The 19,698-nt window shown below is 35.6% G+C and overlaps 2 protein-coding genes across 4 annotated transcripts; one reads left to right on the forward strand and one right to left on the reverse strand.

Annotated features, from left to right (window-relative positions):
* The first annotated feature begins 104 nt into the window (after positions 1–104).
* Positions 105–13,448, forward strand: LOC122573606 (aromatic-L-amino-acid decarboxylase). 3 transcript variants are annotated; one of them, XM_043740218.1, is made up of 11 exons: positions 106–251; positions 4,457–4,546; positions 4,999–5,119; positions 5,306–5,419; positions 5,568–5,687; positions 6,243–6,372; positions 7,648–7,796; positions 8,058–8,169; positions 8,253–8,461; positions 8,743–8,943; positions 9,447–13,448. In XM_043740218.1, the coding sequence occupies exons 2-11, from the start codon at positions 4,467–4,469 to the stop codon at positions 9,651–9,653; spliced, it is 1,443 nt and encodes a 480-aa protein (XP_043596153.1). In that variant the 5' UTR covers positions 106–251; positions 4,457–4,466; the 3' UTR covers positions 9,654–13,448. The 3 variants fall into 3 exon arrangements, with proteins under 3 accessions (XP_043596155.1, XP_043596153.1, XP_043596154.1); XM_043740220.1 differs by lacking the exon at positions 5,306–5,419 and having other exon boundaries at positions 105–251; XM_043740219.1 differs by lacking the exon at positions 4,457–4,546 and having other exon boundaries at positions 129–251.
* Positions 13,449–13,565: 117 nt separating this feature from the next.
* On the reverse strand, positions 13,566–18,241 carry LOC122573609 (spermine oxidase-like). Its single transcript, XM_043740230.1, has 6 exons — positions 18,060–18,241; positions 17,360–17,710; positions 16,763–16,954; positions 15,433–15,758; positions 14,600–14,878; positions 13,566–14,408 (listed from the first exon to the last, which is right to left on the reverse strand). Exons 1-6 carry the CDS (start codon positions 18,185–18,187, stop codon positions 14,236–14,238), a joined length of 1,449 nt encoding a protein of 482 aa, XP_043596165.1. The 5' UTR covers positions 18,188–18,241; the 3' UTR covers positions 13,566–14,235.
* Between the last annotated feature and the right edge of the window lie 1,457 nt (positions 18,242–19,698).

A 19,698-nucleotide genomic window follows, 5' to 3' on the forward strand; every position in this document is an offset into this window, starting at 1 on the left:
CGAAGTACGCGGATCTACCTGCGCAGCTGGTAATCGCGATCAGTCGAAAGGAACCGACGAGTGGCGCGAGTACTTGGTGGGGTGGTACATAAAGCAACACGACGTAGTGGGCAGACGGCAATTTCACCCGGACATTCGTAGACCGTGCAGCTGCTCGTACGAGTTCGCGGATTTCCCCTGACTCGCCGGGAACCGAATCCACGTGGATAGTCAACTATCAAGTGCCCGTACCGCAATCACGCCTCAGCCTGGTATATTGCTCTTTGATTTTTATTAGTATTCTAGTAGGCTATAGTAGACTGTGAATGTTGGAAATTTATGTTCGCATGCATAGAACTGAAGAATACACGAAGATTCGTTTCAATTTCTTCATTAGCGTTATCGATATTATAACGCGATTTGTTATTAATTTTCCTATGAGTAATATATCCGGATTATTATCACTGTCGTTGTAACTTGTAATAATGTTGTGACGAGTGGATATTCTTTGTGTTTCTGTACATTTCAAGGATACCATTGCTACATAAATGGATAAACATTCGCAGTCTCGTTATTTGTTTTGAAGAGAGGTGAGGATTTTTAGATTCGAAGCGAAAGGAAAAAGGATGAATTAGAGGATTTTTACGCGATAATTTTTAATGCTGTGATTTTTTTACGCTCCATAGGACGATTAAATCTCTGGTGGAGAGTAAGAGCAGGGATTTAAATCGATATATTGGAGATAGTTGTATATAATTGAAGTATTATTTGATATTTCCTTGTAAAAGAGATGGAAGCAGAAATTTAAACCAACACGTTCAACTATATTACGACTAGCCAACTAACTATAATATTCAGTGTAAAATATTTAACATTGAATCGTTTACTGTGATATTTACAGAGAGATAGATGTGAAATCATTTTGATGTAAATAATATACATATATAGATTGATTGTGCTTAGAAAAAATTATTACGCAAAGCAACAGAATTCTTGCTGAGACGAGTATTATTGATACGCGATTGATTATAATTATTAGCATATAGGTAACCAGTGAAATTAAAATAGACTCGTTCGCCATCAAATGTCAAGAATGCCACGTGCAATGTTAAAGTATGTTTTAATCTACCGTGAGCAATTTGAAGAATCGTCGGTTGTTACCGACGTAACACGATTTTCATCGCCTGGCAATTTTTTAACAGATAAGAGCACTATCTCGTGCCGAAATAAGAAACATTACGAAATGAAAACACGTTGCTAAAACTCGTAAACGTTGTTCTATATTTACTGTCAACTTTGTGAGAGATCGACTGATAATATTTTCGAAATCTTGTAAACATCGTTTAGAATGGACTAACGTATTATTTTCCAGCCAATATTTGAAAAATGTTCAAACAATGATTTTTTCTTTAAGGCACGTATTTATTACGGTCGACGTAAACGATAATTAAAAAGAAACTTTCATTTAAAAAGTTCGATTTTAGCTTTCATGTCAGTGTACACGGTAGAATTATTGAAGTAGTCAACTTTCGGAAGATTCGTGTGCAAAACTAAGTGTGTTAAAATTTGAGAATATTGAAAATAAAAGAGAACATTTTTTAAATTTAAATAAAGGTGAAAATAACAAAAGAAGTGGAAATCACGTGAAATCAGTTGCTACATCATTTGCAATCTACTGTATTCTTGGATGATTTATTAACGAGCGCGCGTTACCGCAACAATTTACGTACACGACAAATTATTAAACTTGCCATTATTTCTTTATTCTGAATGGCTAATATTTTTTTCAAATTTATTAGGTTTCAACTTTAACAATGTAATTGTTCGTTTCGTAACGTTGTTTATTTCAAGGCTATTATAGCACACGTTCGTATCCTTTAAATTTCACAACCCTATCATTTGCAGCATTCAAGAAGAAACCGTTTCAATAGAAATTTTTCTGCACATATTTTCTAACATTTATGATTTAACAACTATCGCGTCGCAGATTTACTTTGCAACTGGTTAAAAGGTCTGTTTCAATTAATTGATTCTTTTGTCGAACCTTTTCGCACGTTTGTAAGATATCTTCGCCCGACTGTACTATATCACAATCAATTTTAGTGAGTTCATTAAAATTCATAAGATTCTATTCTTCTACGAGAAAATATGAAACGATACAGTGGAGCATTGCACCATAGAATGCAAAAGAATTTACGCTATTTGAGATCGTTGCGTAAAGATCGACAACATCAGTGGATTTCTCCTTGTGATAAAACACGGCAGAACGAAAAAAATTCAGAATAAAACATTTTCTGTAGTTCTTTACATTTGTAATTAAATCAACGTGTCAATTAAGTAACCAAGTAAGTAAGATACCAAAGTCTTGTATGCTTCTTGATGTCCCGAGATACAAGCTGTGAAGTATAATTTTAATTATTCGCCGTTAACTAGATTACGAATACGAATAATTAAATTTGTAAAACATTGCCTAAAATCGCATTAGAGTTAACGACGCTTTAAGTTTGCTCTCAAAAGTATACGTGCTAAATATCGAAGAATTTCTTGTTTTAAACGGCATCTATTGTCGAAAACATACAAATTTCAATTCCATTTTCATTTCTTCGACTTATGTGAAGTGTACATATTAATAAAAAATTTCTAAATTTGAATCTATCCAAAATGTCCCGTCGTTACCAAACCGTTGACTTTCACCTGAACAGCGTAAATTGAGATTGGAATTAAAATTAGAGATTGGAAGGTGGAAGAGTTGGGTAATTCTCGTTAGGCAACTTGTAAGAAGAAGTAAAAGCTTGTTTTCAGTACAAGAATATAATAACAACGACCTTGTTCGACCGCGGCAATTGAAGAAAACATAATCGGTCATGGTTGATCTAGACCAAATATTATACAGATATGAGACGTCTCAGAGTGTCAGCTGATTTATAAATCTAGGCGATAATTAAATAAAACCGATCTGTCTTTTTCATTTTCTGATCAAACTTCAAGTTTAAAAAGAAAAACAGAAAATTATCACGTATATAAGGTTACAATTGTAAAGTACGATCGAACAGAGGTACAATTTCTTGGCTTAACATACAAAAAAGATGATGCGTGAACCTGTTGACGTCACAGCCGAACGGGGAAATACCCAGGGGATTCCTGTTTCCTTATCGTTCAAGAATTCCCAATAAAATCTCGATCAGTTCCATCACTCGTACGCCGTGGATTATTCATTTCAATTACAATTTGTAGAAATTTAAACGTTAAGGAAAATTGTTGATTGCGCGTTACGCTAATTTCGAAGCTGCTAATTATTGCCTGCTATTTGATTATTATTATTACGATAGCATCGTATTAAAATTGCAAAATACAGCGAGGAACGATGATTCTGAAAGTTCGAAGCAAAAATACTTGCTATTCATTGATTGAGACATTTTCTCAAATTATATGTCTATCGCAAGATTTTGACAACTATCTTGTAGCGAAAATATGAGTAATAACATTCCATAAATATACTGATATTTCTTACTTATACTGTTAAGTAATCGTTCCATTGCATTGCGTTTTACATATAAATATCTTCGAGTCTTTATAACTTGTCTCGATGCAGACATTCGATAAGTTGATTTAACGATAATATACGACTGTGGCACGTAGACAGTTCTCTCATTAGAGACAGACAATTGCATAAATGTAACTGCTTTATATGTTTTTTATGGAAATTGTGAAAAATATAGAGTAGATAATCGGGAAAAATACAGAGTAGAAGTAATTTTCCAGGTTGATCAAATGAGTCAAGTCTCTGGGCTGTAGTATTGGGACGATGATCTCGTTTTGTCGTTACTACGTAGCCTTTTTGTCAGCCTCAGAGATCGGTATCGCGTTTAAATCTTTGCGATTTTCATTATGTCGAACGTATCATGGAGCATGCACGACTATTCTGAGTATCATTGACGTTGCATTATAACTACACCTTCTACGTATGTGTATTTTACAACAACACAAATTACAAGATAGCAAAGACAGAATCTTGCAATTTCGATATTCCGCTGTCTCGAAAAATACTATATTGCGAAATCGGTTAGTGAAAAACATATTGTAGGATCGGGTCCTGTAATAGAAAACAGCGTACAGCGAGTTGCAAAGGGGAAAGGAATCGAACGGAACTTGCCTCACGAAAATGACTCACGGTCATTATTCCTTTGCGAGTCAAGTTGTCCCCGTTCACGTTGATTATTATGAACAGATCAAATCTCTTCCTCTCTTTCTTGCCATCCTGCGACGAAACACGTGTCATTGTCTTCCATTGTCTCGATTCTAAAGACCCACATTGAGAAGGCTAGCCATGCCAATTGCCACTTATCGTATCGCATGTACAGAGCTGTCAACCATTGCAACCTCGCAACTCAGGCATCTGAACCGATTTTAAAAAGTAGTTCCTGATGCAACATAAAAGTTTGTTCGTACTAACTAGCGAAATATCGAAACATTGCAGGGTACAGGAAATGGATCCCGACGCTTTCAAGGAGTTCGCCAAGGAAATGGCGGAATATATTACTAATTACCTGGAAAATATCAGGGACAGGTGATTTCTTTACTCATTTTCGTATCCTTCTTCGTCGTCCTTATTTCTTTTTTAAACCATACTTGCCTTGATTTCGCTGATTACTAACGCGACATAATCTTTTGTAACAACGTATTTTTTTTTTTTTTTTTTTTTTTAAGCTGCAAGTTAATCAGAATCGGCTGTTTCTTCCGTAATTTTATACTCTGCGTACAATTTTTTCTGAATTTAAATCTCTGGAATTCTAATTTACGATAATCTAGTTCATTCTAAGAATACATGAAAGATAGATATCGATTATATAGCTTTTAACTACAGTTATTTTGAACAAAACAAAATACAATATACTATTTATTTTAGTTCAACTAATCACGCTGTATTATAGTTTTCATTAGAGATACAGACGCTTAATCGACATCTATTTAAGCTTAAAAGCTTCTCCTTCGCGTTTGTAAATAAAGTAAAATTTATAGGCGAGTGCTTTCGACGGTAGAACCAGGTTACATGAAATTCCTTTTGCCTGCCGAGGCGCCTCAAAAGCCAGAAAGTTGGAAAGACGTTATGGCAGATATCGAAAAAGTGATAATGCCAGGAGTAAGTACAAGCTGCAATATGATAAACGATATTTTCTGCGTATATATATATATATATATAATGTATCATTGTTCGCGTTACAAATGATAAAAAACTATAGCGTAGAATATCGCAATAATATTAATTCCCAAATACTAGATAATTTTGGTATAAATTTTTATTGAAGCAGAAAATTTGTTCGTCCAGGTTACACACTGGCAAAGCCCGAAATTTCACGCGTATTTTCCTACAGCCCAATCGTATCCAGCGATCGTTGCTGACATGCTTAGCGGCGCTATCGCGTGCGTCGGGTTCACTTGGGTAAGCGTCAACATTTAATTGAAAAATGTTTCAATTCTTATTTACGTTTTCGATCATTTTTACTCCGACGTTTCATTTAATCGAAATTCCAATCGAATAAGGAACATTTCTGGTGTTTATTCAAACGCAATAAATCTCTCTGCTGCAGATTGCAAGTCCTGCTTGTACCGAGTTGGAGGTAATAATGTTGAACTGGCTGGGAAAAATGTTAGATCTGCCCAAAGAATTTTTAGCCTGCAACGGTGGAAAGGGAGGTGGTGTCATTCAGGTAAATTTATGCACAAACTTTTTTCAGCGGAATAACTGGCATTCCTGAGATATGAATGTTTATACAAATTTATATTTTTATGAATTTTTATGAGATGAGAAAGTGAGAGGTAAACAGAAATTTATTTCACGCGCTAGATATCATAATCGATACCGTATTTCAGATATTTCGTACGTTTTAAATTTTCACCTTCGAACGCATAAATATCCATTGATAATTTAGCGATTTAAATCGTGAGATTAATGTATTTATTGTCATATTATGAAAATCTATAAGTATTCTTTTCAAAATCTAGATAATAAATTTGGTGGGCCGGGAAACTTGGATATCTTTATTTTGTATATGATACAATTTTGCGGAATATTAGGCCTAAAGAATTATCAATTAACGTGAATGTTCTGTGTTAAATTCACCTGTTGCTCATCCATTGGGCTGCGTATCAAGAATCTTAAGACTCGTCGCGTCGTCTCGACGAAATCGATCGATATTTCACGAGTAGCTCAGACATAATTGACAGCTCGTAAATAGTAGTTAATTAACAGCTTTGCATTATAGGGAACCGCGAGCGAAAGTACCTTAGTCGCACTTCTCGGCGCCAAGGCTAAAAAAATAAGCCAGGTCAAGGAACAACATCCTGACTGGACGGACAATGAAATTGTGGGTAAACTAGTCGCTTATGGTTCCTGTAAGTAATTTTTTCAAACGATTTGATGCTGGCAAAAGTATCGCTACATTAATCTAACGCGTTCCAATCTTATTCGTGAAATAATTAAACTTTATACCGGAGTGAAACATATTTAACCTTTTAAAAAGAAATCCTTGCTGCAGAGATTGCTTAAATTGCTCAAAATATCAATTTCGATAACAGAATCGTGCTCTTTCGATCTTAACATTCTCGATGTCTCGTCTCGCAAAGGTACGAACTTCCGAAGCCACTCTTCGACAATTTCGATCAATTTCACGTAAATAAATTTTCCACCTTTCCGGAAGGTGAAGTGAATATTCTACGGTTTTGTCAAATATTCGAGAAATATAGATGGATAACATCGAAGGAATTAGATCATCGATTAGCCGGATAAAAATTCGAGGTCGCGCACTGCCGTGATTTCCTGTAAACAAGATTAACGATGACGTTGGCCGGTGCTCTTTAATATTTGACAAAGGCACGAGAGCCAGGGATGGGATGACAAGCCGAGTACGGGGTTGCGGCACTTCATCAGCCAGCACTTTGTCACCATAGCAACGCGTAATAACCACTGGAGTTATTTCAACCCTGTGCCACCCTTTGCCACCCACGCCTAACCGCCTTCGCTGTTCTGTGCTCCTGTTACTGCGTCTCTTTGTTAGCACGTCGAATCACGTAGAAAGCACGTTGAAAGTTTCGTAAAAGGCGTTTGCTAATTTTTCTCCGTTCTAAGTTATTCTACGCATCGATGACGCGAATAGAGAAGAAAAAGAAATATCGCGAATATCCCATGGGATTGCGATTCTTTTGTAGTAATGCTTTTTCTCTTTACATTGATATTCGCTTCGATCAAAGTAGTCGTTATTGGTTATTGTACTGTCGAGATTAAAAATTGCAAAGGACTTTTGTTTTGGAAAGCTTAAAGCACATTTTGTTCGGCTAATGGATTAACGTTTGAGTGGCAATTACGGTTGGATTGTTTGTATTCAGATGGAATAATTTAAAAAAATGATGGATGCATTGATTCGGTGTTGAAACGAAAGAGAGAGAAATGTCTGTCGGTTTAACAATAAACTTGGAAATAATAAGTAGAGAATAACTCGAGTGGGAATTGTACAGGATTTAGCATTCAACGATTGATCAAATTCCTTGTTTCTTTCTTTACGTTTTGCTTCCTTCGATGAATTACGTATAAAACTATGTACGAAGTAAACAACTAGATATATTTCAGATGAAGATATTATATCTTATTGCAGTTATTAATTTGTTACTCAGCTCAAGCTCACAGCTCTGTAGAACGAGCTGGTCTTCTCGGAGGCGTAAAGTTCCGGTTGCTAGAAGTCGATTCGAAATATAAACTTCGCGGTGAGACACTGGCAGAGGCCATTCGCAAGGATAAAGAACAAGGACTGATTCCATTCTACGTAAGTTCATTGTATTCGTATGCAAATTCGTATGCACGCAATCCTAGCACAACTTTTCCAAACGCATATCATGTACATTCCGCCTAGCGATAACGAAACGATTCCTGTAATCATAAGATAAAATATTTTATTCCAGTTCAAACATTTATGACAAATTATTGAACGTTTAACACTTTGAAACTTTGACTAAAGATCTCATTAACGAATATAATACTCGTCGAATAGAGTCGACTTTCATTTCATTTCATTTTTATTTCACAGGCTGTCGCCAGTTTGGGAACCACTAGCTCTTGTGCGTTCGATCGTATCGATGAAATGGGTGTGATTGCAAATCGTGAGAATATTTGGCTACATGTCGATGCAGCTTATGCCGGTATTTTAAACAATTACACGTATAATATATCTAATAAATGTTACGAAGCTATAATTTATTACCTGAACTATTTTCTTCGTTAGGTTCAGCATTCATTTGCCCGGAATTCCGATATTTAATGAAAGGCATCGAATTGGCAGATTCCTTCAATTTTAATCCGCACAAATGGATGTTGGTGAATTTTGATTGTTCAGCAATGTGGTTAAAGGATCCGACATACGTTATCAATGCTTTCACTGTGGATCCTCTGTATCTAAAGCACGATATGCAAGGTTCTGCTCCTGACTATAGGGTAAGACAGTTCGTTAATGATAACTATAACTTTTTTCGTTCGCATAAGTGATCACTATCTATTGAATATTACGAAGGCAAGTAAGAAGTTTCCTCGCACACACGTAGGAAAAGATACTATTACAAAACTGTCATGGAACAACAGTAGAAGACATTGTATCTCGTTTCTATATTTATCTATATTTCTATATTGTTGGAAATTTGAGAATTGTTGCTCATTTTTGCAAGAAGAACGAATTTATTAATATTCGAAGACAGTGAACGTTTTTGCCTTTTGTACAGCACTGGCAGATTCCATTGGGACGAAGATTCAGAGCGTTGAAACTCTGGTTCGTGTTGAGGATTTATGGCGTCGAAAATCTTCAACAATATATCAGGAACCATGTTGTCCAGGCTCACGAATTCGAAGCGCTGGTTCTTTCGGATCCACGATTCGAAATTGTCGCCGAAGTGATATTAGGACTTGTCTGTTTCCGATTAAAGGTAAGAGCGATCTTTCAATTGTACTATTTTTATCGAATGTCGCATTTAATCTCGACACATCTATCGTTGAAAGATAATTATTACGGTTCGCGATTATACGTTGTTTTTATCTACATGATACACATCAGATTTATCGTTGTTCTTTTAATTGGAATAATCAACGAATGGTATGCAACAGAAATGCAGTTTAAACTGCAAATAAAGGAAAAACGGCATTATTTTAAAAGGACACCGTAAAAAAGAAAATCGGGGATACGTATCTGGGTTTATTTTAAATATTATCAGTATCACGATTAAATTGTCTAGTGTCGTAAGATATTTTTATCAATGCACGATATCGTCTTAATAAAAATCATTTCTAAATAAAATTTTTCGATCGACGACAAAGGCCAGTAACAATCCCCAGATTTTCGTTGCGAATCAAAAGAACCAAACGAAAGAATCTCGATTGAATATTGAGAAATAAAATGTACCATTGTAACGACTTGTGATATCATTCGCAGGGATCGAATGACATAAACGAGACCTTATTGAAAAAGATCAACGGCGCCGGAAACATTCATTTAGTGCCATCCAAGGTAAACGACATATACTTCCTACGGTTCGTACTTTGCTCGCGGTACAGCGAAAGCAAAGATATTCAATATTCTTGGAAAGAGATCAAACTGAGAGCAGACGAGGTTCTCGAGGAACAATCGGTTTCTAAGTGATGGCGGGCTCAGATAGCTCGTGGTTGTCGGTCCTTGACGCCTGCAACCTGCAATCAATCTTAGCTTTTAATAGTTTTTCGTGTTAGCGATCTTGGAAGAACGACGAGTCAGATAGAAATTGAAGTAAGATCATTAGCATAATGTATACGTATGATAGCGATGGAAATATTTCCTTCGCATCTTTAATTAATTAATACGATCAGGTTACACAGCTCAGTATTCGCTTACGTTTTTATCGCTGGACGACTGTTAAACCTTCCACGCCGCGGGTTTTCTTCCTTTCGGCGATTCGATTCTTGCTTCTCAACTCTCTATTTCGCCGATCCATCTGTTTGTCGCAGATCGGCACGAATGACGCGACGTAACGACAGTTACACGGTACAGTGAAATTCCTTCGTCGACATTTAGGCTCGCAGCAGACATTTTACGTCTTTCGAACGACAGAGAAATGGAATTGTTCGGTTTTACGAAAGAAGAATACATACGTATGTTGTTCGAGACGGAATTTCTTCGGCAAGGGAATAAGTGTTCAATGGCTTCATAGAGTCGTCGGTGCCAGGAAAGTCAGAATTTCTTGGGCTTATAGACGTAAGCGTATAAACACATAGAAATATAAATCTAAAAAAGTAAATGTGTAAAGATATAAACGAATAAAAAGACAGAAGGATAAATCTGGAATATAAAATATTCCAGATTTATAATATAGCGTAAGAAGAAATTCCGAAATGACGTATACAATTTTGTAAACTCCGATTTCCCGTAAATCGCTCGTCTGCACCGAGCCTAAGTCGACTGAGATATCTTTTCCTCTTGTTTTCTTGCGACGGTAAAGACTTGTCGACGACCAAAGCCGTAACACGCACATGCACGCACACAGGCCCCTTCAATAATATTAATAACCTTGAAATATATTAGACAAGTCCCATATGAGAAACACGCCAAAGATCGTTATTCGACTGTCGTTTCACGTCGGTGAACGCATAATTTGCTGTAAGCGCAATATTACACGTTGCCTTGTTCCAGTTTTCGAACACATACCCAAGCAATAGCGTTGTGTAGGCCCGTTAGATCGCTTTCTTCGAGCAGCAAGACACTATATACATACGTATGTACCTTTAGCAACGCGTTACGCAATTGCTGGCACCGGAGCGTCTTGCAAATATATCTGTTACGTTCACAACTTCTGCCAAGTATTTTAAAAAAGCCTAGTAAGTATCTTAATATAATTCGAAACATTTTAGTTCGCGAAACTTATTTCTTGTTGGTTTTCATCGGCGATCGTATTAAGTTATATGAAATTAAAGTTATTGTATCAAGTTAAAGTGCGTGTGGAGGATGATTAGCCGTTTGGTTTAGATGACGAGAGTACGAGATATTTATATAGAGTACTAATTGGTAACTGATACTAATTCGTACGACTCACTCGCTTCTGGAGAACATGGTCCAGTTATACTGGTCGACGGAGTACTGGAAAATACGAAATTCGTCTTCGTTTAAGCGGTTACTCGTAACGGCGACGTTGTTTTGCTCGGAGTTTATTTATTATCACATTATGTGTGTCCTAACGATGTTGATACTCCGAGGCAAGACAATAACATGCTTTGGATTGTCCTTCAGCTCATGCGCCGCTACAAAACTATATCAAGTTAAAGTTGTTGTATTAAGTTAAAGCGTGTAATTACTTAGGAATTATAACATTTGATAGTAAACGATCAACAGAATTTGATCGTTGACACCGAGTGCAATATAAAATAGGAATTATTCCGCGTGTTGTTGAATTTAAGTCGTGCCCACCTTATCAACGTTGTTTGATCCCTTAAAGGAAATAATATTATCACGATCACCTTTACCTGATTGATAAAGAAAACAGTTCAATGTTCTACGATTCGATGTTCTTCGATCTGTCTGCATCTGAAGAACGTTTTGTGAATATTACGAGGAAATCGGAAATTTTTGCTTAGCACAAGAGTTAGTTTCCAATATCTTTCTCGGTCTTTTCTATCTATAAATACCAAAAGAATGTGAAAAGTGAGATCTTTCTTTATGACGTTAATATTTTTCAAGCAATTCAAATATTTTAACAAATTTTCTCATTATTTTCTGTTCGAATTCACGTTGCGTGAATTATTGATGGACATCCTGAGCAAATATGCCATAGAAAATTGAGTTAGATGTTCCAAGTGCATAAAATACGTAACTATATAGACATGCTTTAATTTATCCACAAACATACTTTCATGTCCCAGCATGTACGTGACAGATAATGTCACATAAAGTAATTATCGTAGATCTGTACATTAGACGTCAGGCAGGAATATTTATATACCGGAATATATTGATTTTAGTTGTATAAAATATACAAAAAAATTGTATATTTTATTAAATTATTTAAAGATTATGCTATTGAAACGAACGTGTAAATTATATTTTTATGTTCTATCCTGTCGGTCTGATATATATTACTCTCGCATATGATCTACTAATTATTAAATTATATGTACTACATTTTTGTTGTAAATAATTTATCAATACGATAGTTATAAGTATACAGTACGTATCTATGTAACATATCTTTGTCTCTTCCACGCAATTCACCTTTATTCCCCGATAATTACCTGCCACAATCGTACTCGAACTACTTTATAATCACACTCGAATTATTCAATAGGACGTCCAATAAGTTTATATATATTGCTTTTTATAACTGTAAAACTAGTTACAGAATTTCTAGCATAAATGCAAGAAGTATTTCTCAAGAAGTATTAAATCTATATTATTCAACAATTATGCAGAATATTTATGAAACATATACGACAGGTGCAAAATTTATTTTTATCGTATTAATCGTATTAATGTATTAAGTTTTGCACTCATATGAGAATAGTACTAACTGATATGAAATTTAATATACTTCGAGTCGAATTGATTTAATGTATTAATTAATCGATGTGTAAATAATAGATATAATGGTGTGCCAATATGTTTTACGATCTTATCTCTATTACGATTTTATCTCTATTAAGCGATTACGATTATCATTTATTTATGCTTAACAATTAAGCGTTGCAGTTTATTTTATTTTATGCTATACTTTAATTGTTCGTCGTTAGATTGCGAATATTTGTGCGTTCGTTCTAATATCGAGTATAATTATGGCATTCTGAACATAATGTAGTGCTGCAACTGGGACAATAAATAGATCTAGAATTACTTTACACTGTTTGGTCTATCGAACGAGCAAACGTTCTTAAAAATAATGAAAAGAAATGTTGAACACTACCATATGCACTGGTTGATACAACGCACGTAATAAGATTTACTTTTGTACACGTTTGACCACAAGTGATAGATCGATGTTATGAAAGTAATAACGGTAATCAAAAACTGCCTAATTTTTGTTCATAAATATATATTTCAAAATATATAGTAAACTCAGAGAAATGTTTGAAAAATAAATATGGTTAAAAGGATAAATTGTAATTTTGGAAGACAAATATACGTAAGTAAACATTACTGTTATCACTCGTGAAGTGTAAGAACGTTTCCTCGACGCGATAACATGATTTGTTGTTAAACGGGACCAACGGGAAGTAATAAAAGAAAATATATGTACGTACGTACCTGTTACGTCGATATGTAAAAGGTTTGTTTCAAACTGTTTATTTCCGTTCTTGAGACGCGCAACTCACTGTAATAAATATATAAATGTACTATACTATACATAAATGTTGAAAGTATCTATGAAGATATCATCGTTATAACAATGCCGATACAATAAACTATAAATGTGTGTAATTACTTTGATCAAACTCACCTTCTTTAATTTCTTCAAGTTCCTCGAGTTCTTCGATTTTGTCAAGAAACGACTTTCTCGATAGTTATCTTGCATGCTTATTTTATATGTTGTCATCGATTGATATTATAATTAATTCCATCTCCATTTACATAGATGAATCTTCTGTGTTTACTCTTACGATATGTTCAATATGCTCGAGACACCAGGCTCGAGAGATGCAGCAGCGAATATTATTTGCCACCGGAATAATAAGCTGACGAATATTGCCAGTAAAATAAAGTCATTGACAAAGATAAATATTTGCCAGCAGATAAAGGGCTATTAGAAATAATTAGAGATAATTAATGGCACTGATCTAACAGGGTAGCAAAGGTTGCAAGAATTCAGTATTTCTGTGCTTGCGACAGAAAAATTGAAGTCTTACTATCGGAAAATGAACGAAACGTTAATTTTAATAATATGCTAAAACGTATATTCTGTATTAAGATTAACAGTTTGTGGTATAAGAGTACAGCAGAGGTATACATTAAAACAACCAAAGGTATAATTATCAAATGAAAAATGTTCAAACGTATCTTTCAAAAAATTTAACACAACTCTCCGTTTCGTGCTTTGCATAAATAATATAAAATCATCGATGTCATAATTTCGTCAAATTTCAAATATGAAAGATTTTATTTGAATAAAATGCGTCGATCGGTGTCATCTTGGACAGAAGACGGGCACGTTTACTATGACGAATACCATTTATGGTAAGTTTTTACTTGCACGAAATTATATGCCAACTCAGCTGTTATCGGATGTTTTCGTTGGCGGACCACCGAACCGTTTCGTTAATTGAATTATTCTTTCCGCTTCGCGAATACCGCTCAATCTGGCGCCGTGTACTGTACTGTAATGTCCTGGAATCGTAGCTTCTCCGGCGAATAAAAGAATCGGTGGTATAGGCTCGCAGGTACCTGGAAAACAGTAAAGCAAGCGCTGGAAGAAAATATTGCAGCTGCAAAATAAAAACAGACTTCGTAGCGGTGACAATCGCTATAATTAAATTAATTTCGATGTAATGAGAATAATTTTCCAATCTTTACAAGTTTCTCGAATGAATTAGTTTTAAAAAATATTCGCGACTAGAAACGACGTGTTCGCGTACCTGGCAATGGACTAGCTAAATCACATTGATGACCAACGGTACTGTCCATCCCCATATAACTACATGAACCAGCAAAGTATTGATCCATGCACCATTTGCTTCTGAGAAGATTTGCTGGGTAGGGAAGTGTAGGATCACCGGTAAATTGTCGAAGAACTCTTGTTATCGACTCCACGACCTCTTCGTCCGAGCACAATTCCATATCTGCCGCCTCTCGGCCACAAACCCACGCACACAAAACATGTTGCGAAGTCGATAACTCTTCCACTATTGAAATCCCTAAGATATATCAAAGCATCGATCGGTTATTTAGAAAGAAATCTAAAATAAATCTTTAGTTTATCTTAAATCTTTAGTTTAGGCTTAGAAATAATTAAGTGGTAATTTGAATTTAAATCGAAAAGAAAAAATAAGTAAGTAAGGCATACGTACGCATATATGTCGCGGTATCCTTCAAGAATGGAATTTTATAGATTATATAGAAATGATACTTGAAAAGCAAGATACTGACGAAGGTACAAATAGATTTTACTAAAATTAGTCAATTCTAAATTAATATGTTGATATTATTTCGATGGGAAATACTTCTCTTCTACTTTTATACCGATAAATAACATTGCTTTCTTGGCTGGATTGGGCAAAGTACGATGAATTCGGCAAACACGCTGAATGTTTTTTACAAGCATATAGCGATTTTATAAATTTACGAAAGGTAATTGAAACTACAGAAGATAATTTGCATTTTCATTCAAGTTCATTCGAAAGATAATAGTTGAAAATTCAAGTTTCCAAACAACTTGTGAATGGCACGTTGAAAAACAAGCTCAGTGTACCTTTCACCCAGTCGCATCTGTCAGCGAGTTCATCAGCTGACCAAGCCAGTTTAATGCCTCCTTCCTTCCAAACCCAGAACGGCCTCGCATATTCCAGGAATATTTTATTTACGTATCCGTATCCTAATTTGCAAATAGCTTCGACTTTTTCCGCGGGTAATGCTGGACAGAAAAGTTTATCGTGTTGATGCTTCAAGACACCAAGGGACACTGTGACGATCACGTAATCGGCTGGAAATTCTTCGCCATCGCAACACTTCACCACCGCTCGAGGACACGAATCGGTTATGGCGCCCCATCTAATGCAACTCACCGGCTTGCAGTATCTGATGTAAAGATAAGTTTCATACAAACGTAAGTTTGATACCTGAAATGTATCACTCTTGTACAATAGTTTAGTATAATGCTATTAGTAAATTGGTAAATCGCAAGTTATTCTCGCAAGCATTGTTTGATAATAATAATAAAATTGATAATAAAGTTCATAATTTTGCAAGATGGTCCCGACATTTGAAAAATATACAGCGTTTGCGTTTGTTGCGTGATATTTGCGAATGCCTAATAAATATAGTAAAATTTTTGGAAATTCCAACAACATAATAGTCTTGAAGAATCTATAGCTTTTTAACAGCGAAGCAACCGATAATATCGTTGCTAAGAAATCGACCTCAAAATTCGTGTATCTTAAAACTATAAAATACGTTTTATGCGACTAGTTTAGTGCATTCTACGTATTCTGACAAGAGCAGCAAATTGATATTGATGAAGGAATAATTGTAAGTTTGGGTGAAAACTATAAAGAAACTAATTTGTGTACTGGAAACGTTATGGATAGATTTTGTGACAGAGATGTTTACGACGAGAGTATACGAATTTCACTGTTGCGTAAGATTCGCAAAGAAAATTGAGTTTCGCAGTTAGTAAGATGAATTTTGAAATAGACGTGTTCGCTAATAATAATGATTAATAAATTTAAGTCTAATACGATCGTACTTGGTCGAAATTCAGTGCATTTCGAGCTCTGTCAATCACATTTTCGGCAATCCGTCTTAACACGTTTTAATATCAAAATTAGGAACGATCGATCGATAAATTTTGCCAAAAATAACGTCATATTTCTTAATATGAAAATACACCAAGACGCGGGATCGTGTGATAAAAATAATGAGAATCAAATGAATAAAGTATTTTTACAAGGATTTTATCTTCAGAGATAAATGATCCAAGATAGAATTTGCCTCGAAATCTTTACGACGGAGTCATTTTTACAACGAAAAAATAAACTTCTCTTGCGAGAATGACATTTATGACAATGTTTGTTTCGACCAACTTGAGAGCACAACTCGGCAAATCTCGTAACAGAGGTGCAAGCACTCCGACGTATCCAAGGGGCACTCTCACGTTACCACCAGGTATCTCGATATAACTTCCAAACTGATCTGCAGAAACCAACGACAGATCATCTCCGCAGCGACATCTCACGCAGTTTGTCATGCCGTACATCACCCTGGCGGCGTCATATCTGAAATCGCGAGATCACCGATGGTACCGAAGCAGAACAATCAACGATATCGTGTCGTTAAAAACGCAGTGATGTAACGTAACGTTGATTAATTACAGAATCTTGCGCGTCACGTTTGTATAAATACGAACGTAAATGAACGTGAAATAATCGGCAAGATGAGCATATAAGTGAAAAGAATTGCTTGCAATTAAAGGGTGCAGAAGAACCAAAGGTACGTACGATACAAATAATAAAATTTTATTTGAGAAATTCGACATATTCTAATGAAATGGCGTGCCAAACGTTACTTCCATTTCCCAACGAATATTTACTACCGTAAATAACGTTTAATAATTACTGAAAGACCACAACTACTTTTACATCGCTGCTGATAAAGTTTGCAGTTGACCTGGGCAACTGTACCGTTGCTCCTCCGGAAAATTGTGCAGCTCCTGCTGAATTCGAACGCCCATAAAATTCAGCAACGTTCCGTGGGTGCGGCCACAACCTAGAGAGAAAAGAGTTGCCGCCTGTTGCTCGATCTGCCGAAACGTATGATAAGCCGTAATGCTGACAGGAAGATCGATAGCTCGGCCATCGCTTGTACAAAAAAGACCACGACTCGGATCAGGCCTGAAGAGCGGTGGCTTCAGAAGACCTTCTTGAGCAGCTAGCGTGAATACAGGATTCGCCACGCACCCTCCTTCGATCCACGTTGCACCCATCTCGGCCACCACATCACCCAACCAACACGAATGAATTCGACCTCCTGGTCTACAAACAAGATTCATTATAGGTACCAAGTAATTCGTTTTTAAACGATCAATCGCTTCTTTGAAATGTTGATCTTTTATTTCTTTCAATGACGAATAAAAGTATCGATGAAAATTAATTATTTGAACGAAGCTTCCATCAAAAATATTTCGAAGGCATAAAAGTGTCTCTCCTGCAAAATTTGACTGTTAAATAAAAAAAGAGGTGAAATTAATGAAGGGTCTGTGAGAAACTATGGAAATCCGTCAACTCGCATGTCTCTATTCGACAAAATTTGATTTTAGATGACAGTTATAAGTGTTTAATAATACCCTCGCACAATTATATTAATTTAACATATTTTAAATACCTATCCGTTGCCTCTAATATTGTGAAATTTTGAAGGCCACATTGCGCCAACCGATGCGCCGCTGAAAGTCCAGCCATCCCTGCACCGATGATAACAACCGTTGGTTCTGGTTTGCATGGATCTAGCATACAGGGGTCCAACTGACACGTTTCGAATCTGGCTAGTTTTGGACATGGTGGTATATCTTTTTCTTTCCCTCCTTTGCTCGATGCAAAGTTTCTACGTATGCATAGATAATACGAATTAATTGATTTTAAAAGTCTGCTTCTTAAAAGTCTGTTACTTAAATTCTTTTTGCAACAATTATTCCTAAGTATGTAGGATATATGTCAGTCATGATTTCATAAACAAATTGTTAGAACACCGTCATATCTTTCGATCTACCGACCATTTTTCTGCAGTGTAAAATTAATAACTGTCGTTCGCTTTAATTAACGATTAAAAAATATCAATAAAAATGCAGAGAATGAAAGACGTTCTAAATTAAATATTAGAAGATTAACGGCATGTTGGCATCCCCTGTCTAATCTGACACAGACAGTAGATGGAGTTGTTAAACGCGAATTCCAACCACGCAGAAACTTTTCCACAAAATCATACGTATCTTTATGGTAAATAAAATACAGAGACTTTGTATCAATTAGTCGTTGTTTCTGTTAGAAATTATATGCGGAGCATGATTAAGAAATCGAAGACACGAGTTTCACGGTTAGGTGGAGTGACACACGTAGGACTGTCTTTATCTACCTTACTAGAATTGTTCGGAATATTCGAAACGATAATTTGACCCTCTTAAGTAGCATCTCATTGGACATAAATCGGCGAAATCACTGAATTTGTTCATGAAGACGATGAATATTAATCTTGATAAAAATTTAGATGTAATTAAGGTGAGTTCCTTATTGGCGAACGTTGCTATGAAGAGAGCATATCACACGCGCAAACAAACGATCCTTACCGTCATGATGTTTTACTGTCGAGAATATTCATCAAAGCCAACTATGATAAAGATTTTACTTAGTCATCGAATTACGTTAACCAACAGATCACCGAAATCATAAGTCATAAATTACATAGCGCACACATCTGATTGGATAAATGGGATAAATCGTTGAAATAAGAAGAGGATGTAGCAGGTATTTAAGTTTTAATTATTTCAAGCTATTCAACTTGCTGTAGCTAGGTACGTACGTAATATTAGCGCAAATATAAATCTATTTATTTATTCATATACTTGCCCTAATATTGTATCTTAGCATTTGATAAAATATTCTTGCCATTCATGTAAATATATATTTGTAAAGATAGGTGGGTGTGCGAGTTGTTATTTAAACGTCGAGATAATTCGAAGTTAAAACCACCGTCAAGTCTATTTTAAAATAATAAATAAATAAGTACAGAAAATATTCGCGTGTGCAAATCGCTAATAACATTGCCGATAACTATTGATTCGCACGACTGACTGATGATTCAACTCTTACGGTCGCGTCCGTTTATTTATACTGGTCGAGGGAGTACCGGAATATTCAAATTACTCTTCGTTTGACGGTTGCACGTAGCGGTGACATTGTTTTGCCTGGAGTTTATTTATTATTACGTTATGCATGCCCTAGCGACGTTGATACTCCGAGGCAAAACA

Source organism: Bombus pyrosoma, linkage group LG12, assembly GCF_014825855.1.
Source record: "Bombus pyrosoma isolate SC7728 linkage group LG12, ASM1482585v1, whole genome shotgun sequence".
Classification (NCBI taxonomy): domain Eukaryota; kingdom Metazoa; phylum Arthropoda; class Insecta; order Hymenoptera; family Apidae; genus Bombus; species Bombus pyrosoma.

Excerpts from the sequence above, each read along its gene's own strand:
- LOC122573606 (XM_043740218.1), top strand. The coding sequence starts at position 4,467 with ATGGATCCCGACGCTTTCAAGGAGTTCGCCAAGGAAATGGCGGAATAT. Across the intron at positions 8,462-8,742 it reads GTTCTGCTCCTGACTATAGG|CACTGGCAGATTCCATTGGG; the intron begins GTAAGACAGTTC and ends CCTTTTGTACAG. Across the intron at positions 8,944-9,446 it reads TTGTCTGTTTCCGATTAAAG|GGATCGAATGACATAAACGA; the intron begins GTAAGAGCGATC and ends TATCATTCGCAG.
- LOC122573609 (XM_043740230.1), bottom strand. The coding sequence starts at position 18,187 with ATGCTAGATCCATGCAAACCAGAACCAACGGTTGTTATCATCGGTGCA. Across the intron at positions 17,711-18,059 it reads ATATTAGAGGCAACGGATAG|ACCAGGAGGTCGAATTCATT; the intron begins GTATTTAAAATA and ends TCTTGTTTGTAG. Across the intron at positions 14,879-15,432 it reads CAGATGCGACTGGGTGAAAG|GGATTTCAATAGTGGAAGAG; the intron begins GTACACTGAGCT and ends GATATATCTTAG.